We start from the raw sequence: 23,138 nt of genomic DNA, 5'->3' as shown, positions 1-23,138 counted from the left end.
AAACCTCTCTGCTATTCCAGGATGTTATGAGGGTCAGCACTCAGGTAAAGGACTTGTGTTTTCTGTTTAATGAGTTAGTAGAAACACGAGCTATATAAGGATGAAAACAAAAATTGCTGAACCGATGTGTTTGTCTCTACCACATATAAAGTAAACTCACTGAAGCAGTGAATAGATTTAAGTAGCTGAAAGTCTTAAAAAGCTGTTAAAAAATCTATAATTCTCAGAGAGTAATTACTGCTAACAAATGACAAAGGAAGCATTACTTATTTCAACTTTGTTTCTGTTATTTGAAGTTCATTTTATTGTTGGTTTTAGTGAGATGATGCTTTTACAGATTCAGGGGTAATGCCACTGAACTCCATCTTGACAGAGCAACAAAATAACTCCAAAACAGGCTAAAGCAATAAATATCAAACCACTCAATCTAAAATGTATAAATATAAAAGTCATTTCTGAAAATGTAGGAAAAACAGGAAGCCATTTTTCTCTTTTGACCACTTGTTTAGCAACTTGTTATTGTCCATCTGTATCACCTCAGATCCAGCACAATTATCTTTATGTCTTTTCCAACCACGTGGGTACACGGCTGCAGAAGGAATCAATGCATTACTCACAAATACGTTTCAGTAAAATTGCATATTTTAGACAGTAGTTTCTTTTTAATTTTCTGAGCCTGCTTAATATGCTATATATTCAACTTTGACTATACCTATCACTGTGCCTGTTTACAGGCAAACATTACCGTCACAGGTGTAGACTGCTGACTAAAGCAAGGACTACAACATGGAAACAGAAAATTTCTATAGAGGATATCATTTAGTGCTTGGCTTCTGAAGCAGATTATAGCTCAGTGCTATGCTTTATGTCTCACATCATGGGATATCTGAAAGGGAGGGAGAAGGAGCTGTGTGTTGCATTAGATCAGGTGCATGGAGGGCAACAGCAGGTTAAGCGTAAACTCTGTTCTCTTTCTGCAGTAGCTTCAGATGTCTGCCCACTTTTTTTTTTTTTTTTTTAAAGCATTTAGGACTAGCTTGTGTCTTTAGCCACAGCCTTCACAAAGTAATGTGTAAGCATGTGTTGGATCTGTGGAGAAGAGCTCTTTTCCAGAAACCTGACAGATGTGTGTTAGATTTGTTCTAGTCAGGTTTCAGGAAGCCTCCTCTATTAACACCCCTGATATTTTTCCTCCAGGAAAAAAAAACGCTGTGATCTTACTGTTCTTACTGGCAGATAAATGCGTTTTGGGGATTGTACTTGCAAGGATATTTGTGTTTGATATGGGATACCAGCAATGCATCTACTGTTTATAAATGTGCTCAAGTGGCCAGTAACTTCATTCGTAAACTAAGTCAGTAAAGGACTACCCAAAAGAGCTTATCTGGAACAAAAGCATAAATATTTTTTCAGACTTGGACTACCTTCTCAATACCCCTAGGGTCAATGATGTAAGCAAAACAAATAATTTAAACTCTCCTTGAGTAGTACTGATATTCTGGAAGTTCTATCAAAAAGAAGTATTTTTTTTAAAGTCATCTTTTAGTATTACTTGCTCTTAATCATTTTACTTTGAGTTAGGGGTATGAGTTGTTGTCTATTTGAACTGTCTCATTTAAAAAAATCTTAATTATTCAAAGATAAAGATTTTCTTCCAGATAGCAGTGGCATTTCTGATAATTCTGAATGACTATACAGTTCAGCCATCCACACAGTATATCATGCTATCACAACATAAAAACATGTGGTAGTTACTGAGAAAAGCTTATGAGAAGCTGCAAGAAAATGGCAAATGAAGGAAATGGGTTTAATCTACTCATAATTGCACTTTTTAGCAGCTGGGATGTGCTGGTGGGACAACACAGCTGTTTTTGTTTAAAAACTGAAGCACTCAGGAACAACTCCTACTTGAATCTGTGGCTTTTGCTTCTTTTGAAAACAAGTACAAGTTGTGACTGATGGCAACTGCCTCTGGCTAGCCACTATCTGAATGGCAGTGCGTAACAAAAGTCATCTCAGGGATGCTACCGACTGCTTAAATAGATTCCTGATGTCTGCCTTTGTCAGAGAAGTATGCATAAGGAGTTATTAAGATGGGGGAAAAGTATAAGGAAACCTAATCTGAAGCAGCTACAATTTCTGCTTGCATTAGAACCACGGGCAAGAATTTCAATAGCCAAAAACATACTGGATTATATAGATTATATACTTACATTAAATAACCTAGGATCCTTTGTATGTGGATGGAATCCCTTCTTTTTACAAGCAGAAACTTCAAGCATGCCAGCATTAGTAAGTCTGAAGATGCCAGTGCTGGAAAGCAAAAGGTGAAACTACTGTTATTTAATGTCCCCATAATACCAGTGCACAAATTCACATGCTTAGCTAAACAACGTGATGGTACTCAATAACCTCTGATATACAGGAGCTAAGGTTGGGTTGAACCTTATATGAGTTATCTTGCAGTGAAGGGAGATGTGGTGAGGAAATGGGAGGAGAAGACATAATACTTGATGCTATTCCTGTTAGGCAGTTTAGCCCACTAAGGGAGGAGGTAAATTCATATAGGAACAGCCACAGAGTATCCGTGGCTGCTCTGGGTTGTTCACTGGAGGGGCAACACAAAAAGAACAGCCTAGAAGCTCTGTAAGTAGCTACTGGGAGTATACATCCTCCCCACTCTTCTAGGTAATACAAAGCACTAAAAAATACACTGCTGAATATATATGATTTAACACTCCACTTTGAGTATAGAATAAGTAGTTTAAAAACAAACCACACATCTACAAAAAAACACTGCCTCTACAGATTGACTCAAATAATACTGAAGGGGCTGGCTTTGGATGGCTATTGAATCTATATTCAGGTAAGAAGCCTCCATGAAATCAACATTATTTTGTCAGATGAAAATAGGATTAGGAAATTGAGGACGCAAAGCATGAAGCATTTATTGCATTATTTATTTACAATATGCTTGGAATCTTGTTTAGACCAACGAAAGCAGCATGCTGGTAAGCAAGGACCTCTTTTGCCACCTGTAGAGGATGCTCTGGCACAGAGTAATGCTGTGCATAGCACAGGTGCACAAACAGAATCCCACCTGAAGTGTGCCAATATGCTGTAACTGTTTCGCAATAAAATGCTCCATAGATACTCATCTACAGCACAGTCACAGCTGGCAACACAATCTGACCAGAGTCTAGTCCTGTTAGCAACATTTTTGCTGCATTTAGGGTGCAGTAGAAGCAGCTTGACACTTCTAGTTCCAAAACAGATACACCAAAATGCAACATCTAAGAAAGTTTACTTATAAAACATTACTGCTGATCGCTATCTATTTGATTTACCGTGGCCACACCTTAAACTATGCTTATTTTCACAAAAAAGTGATTACCTAAGAACTGCAGGACAACATCTGATCAATTAATGTTACGGACAGGAGTAGCAGGTTAGAGCTGGTTACAGATTACGAGCAAAAGCTATGAAAGCAGTTTACAAGGCCAGAGATTTCAGAAGGTATGCAAACGCTGCTGCTCAAAGTCACAAAGCCTAATGCTCATGCACTTATCACTCAAGCTGTATTTACAGCTCTGCTACCTGAATGGCCCATATGGGAAGTTGGCCAACTATAATAGGAGTCATCTACGGGGGCAGAAGGCCAGAAAGGCAGGCTGAAGACAGGTACAAACTAAACAACAGAGTTAGCCACAGAGACTTGAAATGTCAAGCACACCAAAGGATAATCACTGAGTTGTCAAAGTTGGAAGGAACCTCTGATAATCTGGTCAAAACTCCCTGCTCAAGTAGAACCTTGAGTAGGTTGCCCAGGTCTTTAATCCACTCAATTTTGAGTAGCTCCAAGGATGGAGACTTAACAATCTTTCTGTATAGTCTATTACATAGTAAACCTTCACATTACTTGTTATACAGTTCCAGGTTTTTCCACATACTCACTGATTGTATTTTATGAAATATGAAAATAGGACCTTAATAGGGAAAGAGTGTCCTTTATCTTTCTACTCCTAAAACAGCAATTTTCGTATCGTCCTACAAGTTTCTAGTCACAGAAATGTCTTACCCTTCCATTTCCTTCATCAGACAGAATGACGATAGCTCTGTGGTAAGCCACAGGCAATGAAGTCTACAGTAAAACAGCTCCTGTTATTACTACTTGTTTGAGTAGAGTATAAAAATAAATCAAAGTTTAAAACCTGGAGCTACAAATGGAGGAGGAGAAAGAAGCCAGAAACAATACTGTGCATACAGACTGACTGGAATGCAAGTCTAAACAGACTAAAGAAAAACTCACGATATGCCCATTCCTGTCCTTCACCCCAGTTGACATGTGCTGTTTGCATTTGATCACATTTTAAGATAAGGAGCGGGGGAATATATCTACATATTACTTACAAAAATCAGAACTCACTCGTTATGTTTTGGTGAACAAACAATCGCAATGGCCTCTGGTAACATTAGCTGGTAAGAACAATGAGTATGAAGATCAACACTGGATAAGAATGCAGTTTGTGTTGGATGTGTCTACAAAAAGAAAAGGAAAACTCAACATCATGAAATACTCCTTATAAGTCAAGGTCAACATGCATTCAAGAAAGAACAATAATTTTTAACTCGTAAATGCATCAGTATTTTCCCCAGATTGGTTTCTTAATGTCCTATTAACCCAGATTCTACATTGTTAGAGTAGCTTTTCATTATGAACTTCATGGGAACACATTCAGACCCAGATGTACAAGCAGTTTTCTGATCATGGTGGGGAAAAAAAGTAGAATGAAGAAGCACAGGACAAAAGGGAAATGATTGTTCAAAATCTCTAAGAGTGAAATCACACTCCACATAATACAGAATTTAAGCAACATGATACCCCAAAACTTTGAAAGGATTTTGAATACAATGGATACGAAATGGCATTAGAAAGTAATAAAATATCCACAAACAGACATAAACAAAAGTTGCAACGGCAAAAGCAGGCTCTATTGTGTAAACAGGATGCCTCAACTTCATAGATTAAGAGATACTCGTTATCTGTGGAGAACATTAATGTTCATTTACATCACTATGATTAGAATTAAATGAGCAAATTCATTTGTATTATGCCAGTTATTTCTCTAGTTTATTTACAGGGTTCTTTATATATAGTATGCAGAGCTGATACAGAAAGCTAGAATCTGTGAGACATACGCACATGGATCCAACCCAAAGTGAGGAGATCATACTGATCCTGAATACCAAATAATTCTTCCACATTCTCCATATCACAGTAGTCTGGTCCTGCAGATTGCTTTGGCACTATTACATGGGTAATAGTAAATTCATTGTGTGTCTGTAAAACAAATGTTGAGATAACTTAGAATGGAACAATTGAACTACTGAATAAATGCTGAATGAGAATCTGAAGCAGGTCAGCCTTTCAGCTAAACCAAAGTGGTGTATGTCCACTGACTGCCATGCCACTATACCGACCTAGTACACCTGAAAACATGCCCTAGCATATTATCATGGAAACATACAGGGTAGTATGAATAACAGCATAAAATTGTTGTATTGAAATGGTCACAGAGACCACTGAAAAAGATGTCCTTTGAAAAAAATTAAAAACATGGGAACAAAGAGAGGTTTGAGAATTGTTATTTTCTGTGCACCTTGGAACATCACTACTTTTGCTATTCTTTCTCTTGACATGATTCAAATACAACTGGACATCATCTCTAAAATTCTTTGTATGCCAGCATCAGCCATGACATTTTTCCCTGCTCTGAAAGGACACTGCTATCTAGGTCAAGGGAAAAACAAAACAGACTCCCCCCCTCCCCCCGAAAATGTTCTACAGCATGATAGGGATGGTGGTTTCTTTTCTGTTCTGTTGCTATTATGAATTTGATGACCCCAGTATGTTCTAACAGTCTTTATATTCCATTGTCCTGTGACTAAACCTCACTTAGCTTAGATGAATGCCAAGAAAGTACTTGAAAAAGCCTGTATTGTATAGCATACTGAAAAACTTGCTAAAATATACGACGAGCAGGGTTCTTGGATCAAGTATTTCCTCAATAAGGCAAGCTGGAGGCCATGCTGGTGAAGTGACCACTCAGGTTATAATATGAAGTTAGTTACATTAGAGACTAATTGTTTAGATCTTCTTTTGCTCTGAAACCAGCATATTACAGGAAAATATTGCACTACCAAAATGTCTTCCCCATACGAATGTGAAGGTTGAACTGTACCAGTTTTCCACAGAGAATTCCACATGTCTCTATTCCTCTTAATGTATTTGCCTCTGCTAGCAGCAGAAATTTGTGACAGAGATCCCTGGGTAAAATTACACCTCTGAGTGCTTCAGCCAATTGAGCTAACAAACAAATAGACAAAAAGAGAGACAGAGAGAGAGAGAGAAAAAAAAATAAAAAGGCATATGTAGCTTACACAGTGAAGTTCCTTAAAATAAGGTAATGTACACAGTTACAGGAAATTATTAAAGATTAAGGAATTATACTCATCACATCACACATTTCTAATGAGACTGCATCTACAGTGCAAGCACGTCATGCCAAAGGGAGGTATAACCTAGCTAGATTGCATCTGAGGGGACAGTGAGTTGATCCCATTTTATAGGCCAGGGCTTTTCAAAAAGCCTCTCTGACTGAGCCCTCTGCAGGTTCTGCTTCTGTTCCCTTGAAGCCCCTGACAATATTCAGACTTTGTGCCATAGGAACACTGAGGTTCCATCTCCAGATCCATTTACTGGCACTCAGCTGGAAAACGTATAACAAATCTCCTCTCTTAATACTATTGAGAGAAAACTATATAGAACTGTTGTGTGTACATTAACCTGTTCATGCTTATTTCACTACAGACACTCTCAAAGGGAATAAATCATAAAATCATTTAGGTTGGAAAAGACCTTTAAGATCATCAAGTCCAACCATCATCATATGCATATGCAACGTGTGGACTGCTATAAGCAGCAGCGCAGCAGACAAAGAGTACAAAATCTATGCACTTACTCTGAACAGCACTTAAAGCAGCTGCTGGCTTTAGGGCCCGGTTTACTGGAGGTGAATGTCCAGTAGAGCCACTCTTCTCGTTTTTTTCAAGCAACGTGGTAGATAAGGAACTGTTCTCAGGTACAGAAATACAAGATAGCATACTTCCATCTATCTGTTCAGACATAACCATGCTGTCTTTAATTTTCTGATCCCGAGCTAGTTCTTGCTTCTTAAGTTGATCCTCAAAGAATTGAAACTGTTCTGATTCAAGCTGCTGTTGCCGCATGTGTGCGATTCGTTTCTTCTCTGCCTCTATAAGCCTCTGCTGTTCTAGTTTCTTCAGAAATTCAGTTTTACATTTGTTCTGAAACATATGCAAAACAGTTACATTCTCAGAATTATATATAAAAAAAAAACCCTACAAAAATGAGAGGAAAGAAGCAATCTAATTGTTTAACAAAACCATCAAACCCTGTCATTAACATCTAAAAGCCTTTGGAAACCTGTTGGCTGAAGTGCCAAATACAGCTCTGGCCCCCAGAGCAGCATGATACGGAACAAAATACCATAAGCAAGGAAGCTTCCAACACAAAGCTTGCAGCATGCCTACCTATGATGCTCTGTGTTTTATTTCAGTAGTGAGAACACTTGCCTCATTGAGCCACTGCAATATAGCCATTAAAGGAGTTTTCAGAACAGTGGTGGTAAAGAGATTAGAAGTCCTTACAACTTGCAGTGTAGCAAGAGATCCACAAGCACATCGCTTTTCTGGGTAGATTTCATAATCCATGTTATTACCTGGTTTTGTAGCTTGTTGCTGCTGTTTGGATAGGCCAATTTTCTCCTGCTTCTTTCTTTTCTTAGCTTTCCCTGGATTGCTCCTTGTACTGACAGGGGCTTATCCTGACTCCCTGTGCATGCCCTCCCCAGCCTCAGAGACGTTCAGTGCCATCTCTGCCACCTGTCTGGGCTTTGACCCCAGCCCCCAGGACAACTGCTGTTCCAGACAGGGAAGCTTCAGGTTTCAACAGTTTTTTCCTACCCCCATTATAGGGACAGCATCAAGCATCTTCAAAGGCAAGTAAGAGAACTCGATTAAAGTAATTTCTTGTCATGAACAAAATATAAAGGGAAAGAAAGCCTCAAACCAATCAGTGACAGGATTTTTTTTTTTGGTGTGGTGTTTTTATTTTGTTTATTTATTTATTTTTTTTCCTCTCCATAATTCCCTAGTTCCATTTCAAGGGAAGGAAAGAAAATATGTCTTTTCCCCAGACACTCTTTTCCAAGACAAGTTTTTATGAAATGAAAAATACCATCTATAAAACTGAATCAGAATGTACTGTAGACCTATTCTGATTTTCTTTTACTATCAATATGTAAATATGACAGAACATATATTTCCAAGCTCACATGTGCATTACTTATTTTCAAATGACCAGCTGATCAGATTCTGAGATGTGAGAAGTCATTCTAAGCAGTCTGCTGGGTGACTATGGTCTTGCAGAACTGCCATTTTACTGCTTTATTTTTAAGAAGTTTTATACAATAGAAAAATATTCATACAACAATGATTTCATAACCACATAAAACTTACTTTGTTTTGCATGTATTCTTGATATTCTAAGTTATATTTTTTTAAAAGATCTCTCTTCAGTTCATCTGTCCGTGGAAATGCAACCTCCTTCAGTTTCTTTGGGTGGGGTGGGATGGGGTAGGGTAGAAAGACAGGTAAGTTAACTTTTTACTTCATAAAAGGACCACCTGAAAACCATACTCATCTGTAATACGGATTTAAAAATAAAAAATAATAAAAAGAAACCTGCTCTTCTCCCAGGAAAGAAAAGAAGAAATACACACTAAATCATCAGCTTATTAAACTTGGTACATTGGTTTCAAATAAAGCCATATTAGTTTCTATCAGTGAAAGGAGTTACCTATAACAAGACTACTTGTTATCTTAGGAAAAGATATTTTTTCTAGTGATCTGTTATCTGTCTTGTTTAACAGGTGTGTGATAACTGACATTTTTGATGTAGATGTATTTTATAAAAAAACTAGGGCCAACTACTATTTCAGAAATATACTTGGGTTTCCAACAATCTACTGACTTATTCAGAGACCGTTCTTGTTCACCTTATAGAATGATAAATTAATTTTCAGTAATGATCATGTGGTTAAACCAAAATAAAACATAAATGACTTGACAAAGTTATCAGAACTTCAAACTGCATTGGCTGCCTTGGACTACATTTGCACTGGGGGAAAAGGAATGATAGGAAAGAACAGAAATAGAGGAAACATTTCTTGAAGTTCAGGAAACAGTAACCCTACCTTAATAATAACTTGTTTTTCTGGTACTGCACATTGGTGATAGTCTCGGTGACTGGGCAGTTTTTCCACAAACAAGCTAGAAAATTAAACAGCAGGTTTGTCTTAGTAACCAGAGGAATAACTACGTTAGCTTTTACTTTGGCAGAGAAATCAGTTTCACGTTATAACTGTTAAACACTGAATTCCACGTGACTCGAAGCAGGTTTCTGTATATTCATTTGTTTAAATTAACACTTAATCTCTTGTACGGACTTGTATGGACACAGAGGATAATGACAGGAGCTTATTTTCTACACCTGAATATATTTTGTTTCTCTTTAGTAGTGGGCTTGATTAAAACAGGGTTAACTAGCACTCAGCACCTGAAAAAAACCTCCACCATGGCCAGTGTTACTAAATCTTATTTCTGCTGTCTTAATCTGTCTCCTTAGCTGAAATGCTGAATCTTAAATAAAGTACTATCATTAAAGCAGTCATTTTTACCAGATCAAGCTGCACAGCTAACTGCAGTATTATTAACCCATCCAGACATCTAAATTGTGGCAATGCTTAGCTGCAGAAAAGTTTGGAATTCTCAGCTGCTAATCATTTTTTCTACAATTTATGCAATGTTCACCTCCAGACCCTCCTTATAGAGATACATACATCTAAAATAAAGTTGAGTATGAAAGATTTGGCTTAGTTTTCAGAGTATGATGAAAATTAGGGGAGGGAAGGAGGTTTCTTATTATTAAAAAAACAATAATCTAAGATATACATATTTTTAGAAGCATCAAAACAAACCAACCAATCCTACAGCAAAGCTAGCTAGATAAAAAGTTTAAATCTGCCATCGATATATTTTTCCAACAAATTATGCTTAAACCTCTTGGGGATGAAAACTAAAAAGAGACAATTTTTTTTTTTTACAGTGCTGTACAATATTATCACCTATCTCCTGATTCTCACAGGTCTTACAGTATAGTTAATTTCAGCCTTTGTACATGAGGTTAACTCATGCCTGCCAGTTAAGAGACAGATAGGACTATTATCACTGCAAATCTTCATTTTAATTTACTCAGAACGATAAGCTCTAAAGATCACAAACTGTTTCTTACGTTATGAACTTGTTATAAAAAACAAAAGCATTCTCCAGGTTTCCCTCCTCCATATATATTGATGCCATTCGCTCCATCTCTACTCCAGATCTAAAGTAACGACGTGGAGTGATGTCTTCATTGATTGTGATATTGCTGCCAAGTTTGCTTAAGGCACGTACTCTCTCTTCTGGGGTCACAGAGATGTCTGTATGGTCAGGAATAGCTACTAGCTTTTTCTGAAAAAGAACAGAGATTAGCAAGGAGAGCCAGATACTACAGTTCTCTTTCAGTAAATGATCTCATTCAAGAAACTCAAGGGAAATCTTCAGCTTCTCAAAATAGGTATCAGTTTCCTCACTGCTAACAACAATTAAAACATTTTAATGTTTCTCAATTGCAATAAAAGTAAAAAATTATCTTATCCCTCTCCCCAAATCTTCTCTCTGTCAATACATATACATACATATAAAAGGAAAAAAAAAAAAAAAAGTAAACCCCGGCAGAAGTGATCAAAAGCAACACAGTGCGTCCTCTTCAGAATCCCCCAAATACGAAATTCTGTAAGGTTCTACCTTACGTTAAAAAAATAATTACCTTATGTTATTAAAATAATCTGCATGACTAAGCAAACTACTGTTATATGCTATATTGGATATGACTTCTGGGTACAGGTCAACTAACAAAAAGCAGTATGTTTTCCTGGTTAATCAACAGTTCATTTTACAGTTTCAAAGGAAGCAGAGTCGAAGAACCTAGAAGTGATTCTACTGAAGAAGAAGCAGAGTTGCTTATTGCAATCATTACCTTCCTGTTAAGTGGTTAAATAAGTGGCTACTGCAAGTTGTTTCATCTTATGTTGTAAAGGTTTACTTTTTCTATTCAAAACATTTACGTCAACTTCTTAAAACCGTGATCACTGAAACAAGCTAAAACCCTATAAGCCACACACACGGAAATAAAATTCCAATGAAACTACCAAGCAGAACTTGTGAGGAACTGGCAGAATTCAAGAAAACAGCCTTTCAGCTGACAGTAGCACTGCTAAGCAGGTTATAAATTATTGCTTATTTGAAAGAGGATGCTAAGCCATTAAAGCATTTTTCGTAATACGTACCAAGGAACTAATACTGAATGGTTGTTCCATGTTGACCTCTGTCTGCAAACCAAGATCACTCTTTTTCTCCAAAGTCTCCATCTTACTGCGAAGGACAGGATGACTGAAGTATCAATCTGATGTTCAATATTTGCAGCAGGCTGCCTCAGAGTCTATTAGTCCAAGGGAAACTTAACAGCAGCAATATGCTGATTGTGGTTGGGTGCTGGAAGAAATAGGACAAGTCATTCAGATTAAAAATACATTCAAATGTCACATCAGTTTGCATGCCTGCACCCACTCATCACTTCAGTATCACAATACTTACATACTTAATAACAATCTAGAATTTAGCAGGCATTTAGAATTTAAAGCAGGAATGCATGAGGCCTTGCAGGACACTTGTGAGCTAGCTGACCTGTTCTAACATTAGTACAGTGGATTCAAATGCAACACAGCAAATTATTTCTACAACTTCAACAGCAACTTGAAAAAAAACCAACAACACAACCAAGAAGCACAAACACACAAGCAAGCCAACTTTCAAGCATTAAGTGAAAAAACTTCAAAGACTAAGCACAGAATCTGCTTCCTTGAGCATATGTTTTGACAAACATATTTATAAACAGCATGAATTTAGCACCTTTTTTCCTCCTAAGCTTATAATTAAAAATAAAACTTAGCACATGAACTCATATCAGTAATATAGCATACAGGAAACATTTCAAGCACTCTGTGCTCCACCTGTACAACTTGCTGACTTCAACACCACTCAAAACACAATGAAATATGACAAGTCGACTGATAGTAATCGCTCCTTGCACAGCTCTGAACAAGTAAAGACATATATTTAGACATGGCGTGGTCATCATAAAAAAAAGGGAAATGAATTATTTAAATTACACTGGAAATATGAAAATGAAGCTGCTAATGTGGCCTTTCACTTTTGAGCTCTCAATCCAAACAGATTTGATTCCAAATGTCAAAGACACTTCATATATTGCAATAGATATGCTTTATGCTTTCACAGAAGCATAAACAGAGGGTTCAGCAAAGATATTTTCTCAGCACATCTTTCTAGAAGCAAGAGGATTCGGGGTTAGAGGAGAACAATCATAATACATTTTTAGCTGTCTCCTGAAGTATTGATTTCTGTATTTGGGTCTTCTTCACTTTTCTCAAAACTAACAATATCTATTAGGTTAGTCTTTACTTTTAATCATTAGTGTTAATGTTATCACCAAATGTTACAGGAGACATTACATTCATTTAAGCAATATGCTTTCCTTAAAATAATCAGAATCATCCTGTTTCTTTGTAATGGTACACTTACTGAATCAATCTCACCCTGTTTTTATGTATGACCTAATCTCAACTAATATATTCTTGCTTGACTTTATACCCCTGCTTTGCATTTTCAAGATTTTTATTCTCTTCATCTGGTATCTCACAGACCTGTGAATGCAATCTCAAGGCTAACTTCTTTCAGTTCAAGGCATTCAAAACACTTGCATGATTTGCAATACCCTTTTGGAAAGAAAAAAAATGGAACTTGGCTTATACACTCAAAATATCAACATTAGCTGAGGTGGTAGCACTGATAGAAAAAGTACTCTAAATAATTTCATTTTATAATGATGGAGCTCTGGTGTAAACGATTAGCTTGGCAGGAGAGCGCTACTCATTGCCAATTCACAGGCTGCAGAAAGGTCTCAAGGGACCATGATAATGAAATATTTTTGCTGTAGTATATACCAAAGCTATGTTTATAGTGCCCTGCGGCTAGTTCCACTTGAAAGCCTTCTTAGTTGGAAAATGGTAGCTATGGTAGACCGTGAAAGGAGAGGACTACAAGCCAAGCCAGTGCAGAGCTCACATTAGTTTTCTCTCCCTGTAGCTCAGATGCTCAGAACAAATAACATCTTCAGTAAGAGACTGCATTCATATGTTTTGTGTGGCTTAGGAACATTAATAAAACAAACAAACAAAGAAAAGCACTCTCAGAACTAAAAAGCATGTATTTTAAAACCACTTATTCATTTATTATCCATCATTTGCAGATTTTAATTATTATATATCTTTTGTTCCCCTAATAGCAACTGGGAGATCCACAATGACTGACTGGAAGGCTGGTTTTGATCTAAGGTATGCACCTAACTGTGACAAGCTGCAAAATGGTCTAGACATTCAATTTATTCCACAAAATACTGTTCAAAATTAAAGGGTGCAGAAATGTATTTTTTTTCAATTCCTACTTCAATTACTTCTATTTCAATTAGCAGCTCTTATACAAGAAAACTGCTTTTCAAACACTGTCCTTAAGGACTTTCTACAAAATGCAGCATGGAAACGGACAAATGAGGGGATATGGATTATATGCTTCTTTCAACTGTTACCACAGCTTGAACTTTTCAGCCTAGTGGGTAGACAAGTAGAAAAATCTTAGTGTAGCAAGTAGGGAACACAGAAGCCACCATTTTTTTTATTATTATTATTTTTTATTTTTTGCTAGTATTCTCAAAGAAGTCCTTGCTAAAGAAGCTTGGTGGTATCCCCCAGCCAAAATCTTTTGAACTGGCAGAGGGAGGCATCACAGAACCCCTTACTTGCAAACATTTCTCATTTAGATTTTTAACTAAAAGAATCATTAATAATAAGAAAATAAATACCTAGTGCTAGTTATTTTAAACAAGAGACATCTGGTAACAGCAGAAACTCACACTTCCTCAAAACTGTGCCAAGGCTTTGAAAAGCTGAAGCAGCCCAGCAGAGAGCAAGGCACCGAGCACAGTCAAACCCTACCGCATGAAGGATTAGCAGAAGAATCGCTACAGATAAAAGAGGAAATGGACTTTTTAAACTTAGCTTCAGGAGCACATTAAAACCCAGACACTTTAAATGAAGAAGAAATACTAGGATTAATTTGTATCATGTTTACAAAAATGCAAAACAAGATTCAAATGTATTAGTTATTACAGGTGGCAGCATAATTAAAAAAAAGGAAAAGGAGTCCTAAAAAGATCATTGGCTGTTTTATGATTGCACTACTATATATTACCCTTAACATGCAGACACACTGGCTAGAATTATAAATCATTAAAAGGCAGAAGATTAAGCTTTACTAAAACCACCTCCACAAACACATTTGTCAATTCCCTGGTATGCCTCCACGCGTAACATTCCTGCATGAGTGTGAATGCTGCAGCTTCACACTCTTGCCCTCGCCATACTTTTTTCTACCTCTGCTTTGTTGACAACAGTGACTTCAAGGCAAGCTATATCTAATCTAAATTCAAGTTAAGTAGACTCATTTTAATTAATTACTTCCTTTGAGTGATTTCTCAGCTTAGGACGTACGGAAGGCGGTAGAAAGGTGGAGGTGGTGACAGACAGACTGCCCCTTTCAGAGGGCATGACTGGCAGGAGCTGGCTTTAAAAATGCACCCTATGAACTTGTACAGAGCTTACCAAGAGCTGCCCAGTCCTGATCAATGACTCCTTGTCTTGTGGAATAAACACATATTTTACTCTACAAGAGCAAAGAGAAAGGCAAGTAGGAGACCTCTTCATGTAACTGAAACTAACTATATTCAGATATACAAAATAGTTATGCAAATACAGTGAACCACATTCCAGCCCCAAGCATGTGGGATAAGTAGCAACACCAGCATGGAGCTGTCATAGTCTGTTAGAGCGTGAAGTGCTCTAAATTCTAAGAGTAAACATGCATTTTTCTGCTATCCGATTTCAGGCACTCCAGCTAATTTAGAGGGACGTAGGTAATGTCTGATTAACAAGAAATGTCTGTAGATTTAGCATGCTAAGTTTTCTGTAATGATGAATTTTCTGAGAATCATTATCAGAATATAAGAATGTAACATCCATTCAACAGTTAAGATATTTTCCTCATTTAATCAGACACTCCTTACCAAATCCCATTTCCACCTCAGAAAAACCCACTTATTTTCCTATTCAATCCACGTTATTATACTACGATTAATTCTTCTGAAAATCCAGCTTAATTAAATCAAAGGCCCTCAGCCACAGGAAACGGAGCAAAGCAAGACCAGTGTTTCAAGTGGCATTAAAATCATTCTTTCTGTTCAGGCTAACAAGCATGGTACCAAGTGAAAGGAGAATGAAAAACAGAGCAATTTTATCTTGAAGTATATGCAAATAGTACATCAAGCTACATAGAGTATATCAAAATCATCAAAAGTCAAGAGTAGGCTAATGAGACAGAGGCGGTAATGAGAAGATCTGGTGAAGGCACACACACGCTCATGGCTTTTCTGAGAGGTTTAGCACCACAATTCACCACAAATTCTCCAACACCCTCACAGGATACTGCACTGGCATGTTTCTAACTGTCAGTCTGGGTGGACGTGGACAAACAAGAGCCCCTTTGCCTGTGCTCAGACCCAGCTGAGTCTGGAAGCTACAGAACCGTGCCCTGTGACAGCGAAAGGCGGTACGCAGGGCTGCGCAGCAAGGCTAATTACCTCAGGTGCAGTACCGAGCCAACGAAGCCCCACAGCTTGTGCTTGCGATGCCTGTACGGGGCCAGCTCGCAGTCTGGGCAGAAGGAGCGTGTACCACCTATGCTCGGAGCTGGGCAGGCTCCGAAACGCCCCGGGAGCACAACCCGGCCACGTGCGACCACGCAGGCCATGCAGGGAGGCTCTGACGGGGCCTGCTGGGGTGCCCGGGGTGACAGCAGCCCAGAGCCCCCGGGCCGCGGAAGCACCAGGATGGGTTTCCCCACCTCACTCGGGCCTTGAGGCCGCTTTTCTTTCTTCTATCTTCACAAGAGGTTTTTAGATATCGAGTGAGCTTTTTAGATTTATAAACAAGTAACGGCCTAACTTAACGATGTATTAGTTTAATCATTAATTTCCACTTTCCCACCTCGTAACATACTTTTTAATTTCAAGGGACTTGCTTAGTCGTAACACACTGATTTCGCTACTGCCAGCAGCGCTTGTCAATAGTGGGAATGTTAGTCTTACTAAAAAGCTGCATTAAAGAGATCATTGGTAAAAATTACCACAGCATTTTTTAATGCCAGGGCTAAGATTCTGTTAAAAATAATAGAAACCTGGGACATTAGCAGTGATTTACTCTTTGCGTATTTTCAGTATAAATTATTTTAGAAACATCTATCCTCTGTTTGCTCTTTTGGTAGAATGCAGAGCCCAGATGTGCTGCCCATTGAAATCATTCACTTCAGTTCACTGTGATTAGGGTCTAGAAATATTTGCTAATACAAGATCTAAAATATGGCACAGTTCCACTTTTTATAAGCTACTCCTGAGAGCCCTGCTCTACATTCTTTCTATGATAAAGAAAGAAAAAGGTTACTTTAATACTGCAATAAGAAGCTAAAACAGTAATAGTTTGTTTTACTACACTATCAAGTGTGATGATTATAGAACCCTAGAATAAAGATGTCACAAACCACAAAGAGGCCCGTCCTCACTAAAATAGTCAAATTAGCAAGTGCAAAACCATCTTTTAACTGCCCATAATAGAATTCAATTGTCTCAGCAAACCCGAAATAGAGCACATCCAGTCATTGCTACATGAAGATAAATGACTGTTTCATGCCAACAAGTCATGCAGATACCCGTACTCGTGTGTTTTGAAGTGGATATTAACTGTCTTTAGAGAAATATAAGTTAGAAATACAGGCACCTATCTCATTCAAGCCCTTTTTGAAATGCCAGGCATATTGGTACAGCACATAATCATTTACACACACATGGGTTTGATATAAAATATGCTAAAAACAGCCTAAACAGCAAACTGCCTTCTGTTGGTTCTCTCCAAAAAGAAACAGCATGTTTATCTGTCAGCATGTTTTTTGAAACGACAGTTCCCCATTACAACAAGTGATTCAGCTAGTATAGTAAGTAGTCTCTTCTGGAAAAAAACAAAAACAAAACAAAACAACAAAGCACTGAATGTCATGGCAAGATCATTCTCTTGCGCTGAGAGAAAAAAAATCACACAACTAACAGAAAACAACAGAAGGGCCTTTCAGAGAAGAGAAGCACTACAAGGAACCGTTCGCTGACAACCCCACATCATTCAATGGAGAAGTTGCTCTTCATAGTAGGAGCTACCAATCTTGGCACAAGAAAAGCCTGTCTCAGTAACGGTTCATAATTTAACACTGCCTCTTGGCCCTGTGGCTACAGTTAAAGAGCACTGACAACATCTCCTCCTAGGCTTCACTAGCTCCTACAGGCACCTGCTGAGCTACACAATGCTCTCTCCTGGTTGTGGGTCATGGTTATATCCTTGTTTTCACCTCCTGTGAAGGACCAGCCCCACACACCTCCCCAGACGCTGCCTAAAGGTCTCTCTGGTGACTGTGTTGGTGGTGTACAGGCAGTAGCATCTTTACCCCCCTAAGTACTGAGAGGGAGAAATCATGTGCAGAGATCTTCCTTGCACTGATCTGCCAAACCCAAATCTTCCCCGTAGGGTTACACCACTCATTGCTGAATCTTACATCACAAAATTGAGCTTTATTTTCATCTAAACAAGATGAATTACAAGAATCTGTTTTTCAACTGCTAAAAAAGTGAGAACAATTCTTTGAAGACTTTTAAAGTTGCTCAGCTAACATTTGGTTGACTGCAGTTAGTGAACGTAGCTACTTCCATACCATCGGCTGTTTTCTAGGGACAGGTTTTTTTCCTTTTGGAACAGATACAAATGTTACTGCATTAAGAAACCACTTCAATAAAATTAGATCACTATCAGGTCTGCTGAGAATCTGATAAACCACTACAATAAGCAAATCATACCTAACATGACACATGAAAGAACCGTTTGCTCATCTACATTTTCTGTTCCTGGTAAGGAAGAAAATTATACAACACAAATGCATGTGCAAAGTCTCTTATCCTTGCCCATGGGTAATAAAGTCCATCTTATTATCTCCCCTTCCACAAAAAGGAAGCACACAAAAAGAAAACCTCACTTGCTGTCTCGAGCACTAACTCGAAACTGACAGTTTATTCCACCACTCAGTCCTCTTCCAGTTTGGCATGATCTTAATTTAAGACCAGTTTCTTTCAGTTTCTTTCTAACATCTGGCGCTTACCTATTCAGCTCGCAGGACACTGATCCAACCCACTGAGGTTAACTGTTGAAGGTCAGTGACTAAGACGGGAGGGTGTGCTGGTATACGTTTTAAACTTAGGGTATCAGTAAGTTGACTAAGAAACTGAATTAATCGCTTTGGGGAGAAGCATCACCACTACAAAGACTATGACTGCGGCACCCACAGACATTTCCCATCACTTCACAGCACAAAGGACTCTGACCCACATCTATTTTCTCATTCATTTTTACGCAGACTATTTTGAAGTCAAGATTTGCTATGTCTGTGCTACTGTTACATAACCCTGTGCACTTGTGCTGTATGCACAGGTGATGGCTTGCCACCAGAGTTATTAATATGCTCTGTCTACACCAATTATTAGCCACTTTTAAGAGAACGTCCGGAAAAACCGACAGGAAATTCTGAGCACTGAAACATGCATATGTGAACAGGCCACTGGCCTGTGAACTCAGATGGTTCTTTGTCTTGTGGTTTCTTCTGTCAAAACAAAAGACAATTTCTCCCTCTCCCTTTTTGGTAACACCATTCAGTTTCAGCAGAAAAGCATTTTTGATGTAACAGATAAAGTATCACCAGAACAACTGGAATTACAGATCAGCAGCAATTTTAGGCAGTGACTGAAATATTCTTATGCAAGCATATGACAGCATCTCTCCAGTAACCCATTAAAAGGGTATTTTAGACATTGCGTAGAGGAACAGCGCTCTATTCGTCCTTTAGGAAATCCACAACAGTCCCCCACAAAAATTAAGTGTACCTGGGCATATTAAGCCAGAAGAGGGAAGAAACAAAAGAAATAGCTATTTTTATATGATTTGTTCTTTGATGGTTCAGCTGAAATACTGAAACAAGATACCTGCAGTACATATCATCATGGATAAAACTAACTTCCATCATGAAGACAAGAAGCTGTGTTGCCAAGGGAAACAAATGAGAGGCTAAGATCAGCACAGAGGTCTGCAACACTTCAGAGATTTCCAAGAAAGAGAGAAAGCACGATTACTTGCAAATTCTCAGGTTTCACAGATTTCCTGCCTGTAGCCCTACTTCTCTCAGAGACAAAGCCTCAGGAAGGTTTAAGAGTCTTCCTGTTCTTCCTATAAAAGACAACGGTTTGTCTGACAGTATTTGCTACTTAATTCTATAACAGTTTGACATTCCCTAACCTCTAATTAGGACACTTGTTAATAGGGCAAGTAACCAGCTGCAACAATCAATTTCTGTTTCTACTGGATGACACATTACTATTCTGTCTTATATGTTACAGCTCATAACATAGGTAACAAAAAAAGGGAGAATTAAGTTTAGCAGATATTTCTAACACAAATTCACAGTTTACCTCATGTCTTTTAAATTATCCATAAAGAATGATGCCTGTGTTGTGGCCTCAAATCTAGAAAAAAAAAAAAACAACAAATTGGGGCATTACTTCAATGGATTCTGATTGTTTCGTACACTTATGGTTAAATAAGCAAAGTGCAGGTAAAAAACCTGATAGCGCTATTACCTACAGGAAGAAGTGTGGTCAACTAGCACAAGTAACCACCTAACCAGGCATAAGCATCATACTACAGAAACGTACATAGATACTACAGAAACATACAAGATACTACAGTTTGTTGATTTCATAATGAAGTCTTTGACCTCCTGCTCTGACCTTGCTGGAGGATCTCTCGTGCTATGAGTATATGGAAAAAAAGCAGTAATGTCTGACTTTATATGAAGAGTTTGATGTGCTTTAGTCCTTTTTTTTTCCTACTTGAAAAAAAAAAAAAGAAGAAAATACTTAAAATACCTATTTTCTCTTTTGTAAGTTTGCTAAGATTAACAGTGATAAGCACATGCTTTACAGGGGCACTGAGTGTAACTCAAGCAGCCCTGTAAGCTGATTTTACTTTGGCTCAATTATCCAGGGTCTCAAAGTTAATAGCACAGTGATGTGCAGTTAACTCATATGTCTGCAGCTCAACAGGCTGTTCATCCCAGTGAAGCTATGCACAGCCTATCTCTGAGCCAAAATAATTTCCAAATTCATTGTTTGTCCCTTCAGGATGAGTCTGATGATTTTTACAGCCTATCCGAGCTCTGTTCCTTATCAATGGAAAGGGCTAGAAATCTCTGAAGGCCTTCTCACTGTGATTTGGAGACACTGAAGGATGGAGGCACTTTCTGCAATGATTATGTAGAAAGCCCACTGCCTCCCTAACACACTTCAACACGTTGCGTGCTGAACTGTGAGTCATCTGGAGCTGCCAGTAGGAAGTGGTGGGCAAAGGGTCGTGTCTGAGCAGGTGCCTGACTCATGGCATCACACGAGGTATCATCATCCATGTAAGATTCGAAATGCTGGATTTTTAGAAGAGGGATGCCTGTGCAGCAAGAGTAGTAAGCCACCATGTATGGATCATTCAGGAACTGTATGATGTTGGCAAGATCACTTGCTTTCATGGACTGATACTTCTAGTTACAATAAAAACTTTGCCCAGAAAATATGTTTTATGGCAAGGCAATCAAAACATTACATATTTATTAAAATTTTGTAGACTAAGACTTTCATTACAGGTCAGCAACCTAAGTTTCAGAACACAAACTGGAAATGTAACCTTTGATGTAGAAATAAAACAGCAGGAGTCAGATAAGACCAGGAAAAAAAAAAAAAAAAACAAAAACCAAACACAAAACCCTATGCATACAAGTCAGGCAAACAGAGACCAAACATTTATTATTATACTGCATTTGCTCAGTGTCTTCATGCATAAGTCACCTTGCAACTCCCGCAGCAGCTGAAGATTTCGTGACACCCCTCACCTTGTACTCTCCCCCAGCATGGTGATTAACTCCCAGGAAATGACTTACGGCCTGATCTTGAACTTACGTAGACACATAACGTAAACCATGAGAAATGCCTTCATAGCATTCTCATTGATCAAGACACCGAACCCTGTTTTTAAACCTAACACTGAAACATAAAATTCCTGAAATTACAAGCACTTAAAATACTACAGAAGAAACATAAACATGAAATTTGCACCTGTACAATTCTACAGCACTTGCAAATACAGCTTCCTACGCTGTCCCGTGATCTAGGGATCTCTGGATTGGTCAACAACGGCCTCTGATTCAGTTATTAACAGCCTGAGCACACAGATATACAATACACAAGACAGAAATGCATTTGGGGCTTCAGAAAATCCAGCTGTTACAGAGAAACACATTATACTGCCTCAGCAACACCCACAACAAACCTAGACTGCCTCCTCCTAGGGATACCTCATGAAGTTATGGGTCCGTATCACATTTTCTAGGACCTGCTGGTCTAAAGCAATTTATCAAAAACGTGCGACTCCAGCTTGGACAGTCAACCACTTCAGCCTACAACAAGGAGAAACCCACTCACGCGAAGCCAGAAGTTCCTCCAAATCGCCCTGAGCCTGAGGAACGAAGCCCCGGGAGCCACCAGCCATCCAAGACCGCGTAACCCCACGTTTCCGTTTCAGCACGAAGCGTGCCCTTTCTGCCCATGACCTCCCTGTCATATACGCAGAACCGCATGCATATTAAACAAAAGAAATTCCCAACCAAATGGACTTCCCCCAGAAGAGACTTTGCGTCGCCCTTCTGAAAAGGGAAAGTGCATCCACGCCTTGGAGACATTACGTTAGCTGCTTGGTGCACCTGGGGGAGACACGTGAGGTCCTACAGGGATGCCGTAGGTACAAAACGCAGTTACACGACCAGAAACACCTTACGGGAGGGTTACAGATGGCCAAGCAACACACCTCCCCCCCCCCCCCCCCCCCCCTTTTTTTTTTCTCTACACCTTTCATTTTCTGTCCCGAGCCTCTCGCAGGCACGCGGCTGGGGCCAGGGACGCCTAAAAGCGGGGTGCCGGCACCCCCCTGCCTTCCCTCCCACCTCACCAGCCTCCCTCCTCACCTCCCCGGCTCCGCTCGGCGCCGCTCCGCAGGCTCGGGGGGGTCGCAGCAGCGGCAGCTCCCACCCCGCCGGGCCCGGGGCTGCTCGCGGGCACCGCTACCCCGGCCCCGGGCACCGTCGGCACCAGCCGGGGAAGGCGGCGGCTGCGCGGGAGCGGCAGGAGGCGAGGCGAGGCGAGGGGCGCCCCGCGGAGAGGAGCGGAGCGGATCGCAACGCCCTCCGCTGCCGCAGCCGGGTCACGGAGCGGGGCGAAGGGAGGAGCCTGCGCCGGCAGAGCCGCCTGGCTGCCCTGCGGCCGGGGGCGCCGCCGTGCTGCCGTTGCGGCCCGACGGCCGCCGAGGCTGCGGGGGGCGAGGGCGGGGGGCTGCGGCCGCCCGCACCCCCAGCGGGGCTCGCCGGGCCTCGTCCGCTCCCCGCCCGCCGAGGGCCGCGGGCCCGGCCCGCCGCCATTTCGGTCGGGCAGCGCCCAGCCGCCGTGGGCACGCGGGGGGGCCGAGCCCCGAGCCGGGCGGGAGCAGCGCTCGAGTTACCGAGGGGAGAGCCCGTGGGTGGGCAGG

The 23,138-nt window shown here is 39.8% G+C and overlaps 1 protein-coding gene across 9 annotated transcripts; it reads right to left on the bottom strand.

Moving 5' to 3' along the window:
• Nucleotides 1-266: 266 nt before the first annotated feature.
• STAMBPL1 (STAM binding protein like 1) lies at nucleotides 267-23,046 on the bottom strand. Of its 9 annotated transcripts, none has more exons than XM_083845002.1 (12): nucleotides 22,566-22,836; nucleotides 19,985-20,038; nucleotides 11,532-11,719; nucleotides 10,436-10,653; nucleotides 9,339-9,414; nucleotides 8,602-8,697; nucleotides 7,023-7,368; nucleotides 6,243-6,367; nucleotides 5,204-5,341; nucleotides 4,427-4,539; nucleotides 2,214-2,313; nucleotides 267-589 (listed from the first exon to the last, which is right to left on the bottom strand). In XM_083845002.1, the coding sequence occupies exons 3-12, from the start codon at nucleotides 11,610-11,612 to the stop codon at nucleotides 533-535; spliced, it is 1,350 nt and encodes a 449-aa protein (XP_083701128.1). In that variant the 5' UTR covers nucleotides 11,613-11,719; nucleotides 19,985-20,038; nucleotides 22,566-22,836; the 3' UTR covers nucleotides 267-532. The 9 variants fall into 9 exon arrangements, with proteins under 9 accessions (XP_083701128.1, XP_083701124.1, XP_083701125.1 ...); XM_083844998.1 differs by having other exon boundaries at nucleotides 11,532-11,736; nucleotides 22,582-22,836; XM_083844999.1 differs by having other exon boundaries at nucleotides 22,582-22,836.
• Nucleotides 23,047-23,138: the final 92 nt, after the last annotated feature.

The sequence above is a fragment of the Anser anser genome, assembly GCF_964211835.1.
Source record: "Anser anser genome assembly, chromosome: 7".
NCBI classification, from domain to species: Eukaryota; Metazoa; Chordata; class Aves; order Anseriformes; family Anatidae; genus Anser; species Anser anser.
Note: the sequence above shows the minus strand (reverse complement) of the source record. Positions and strands in the feature narration are given on the sequence as shown.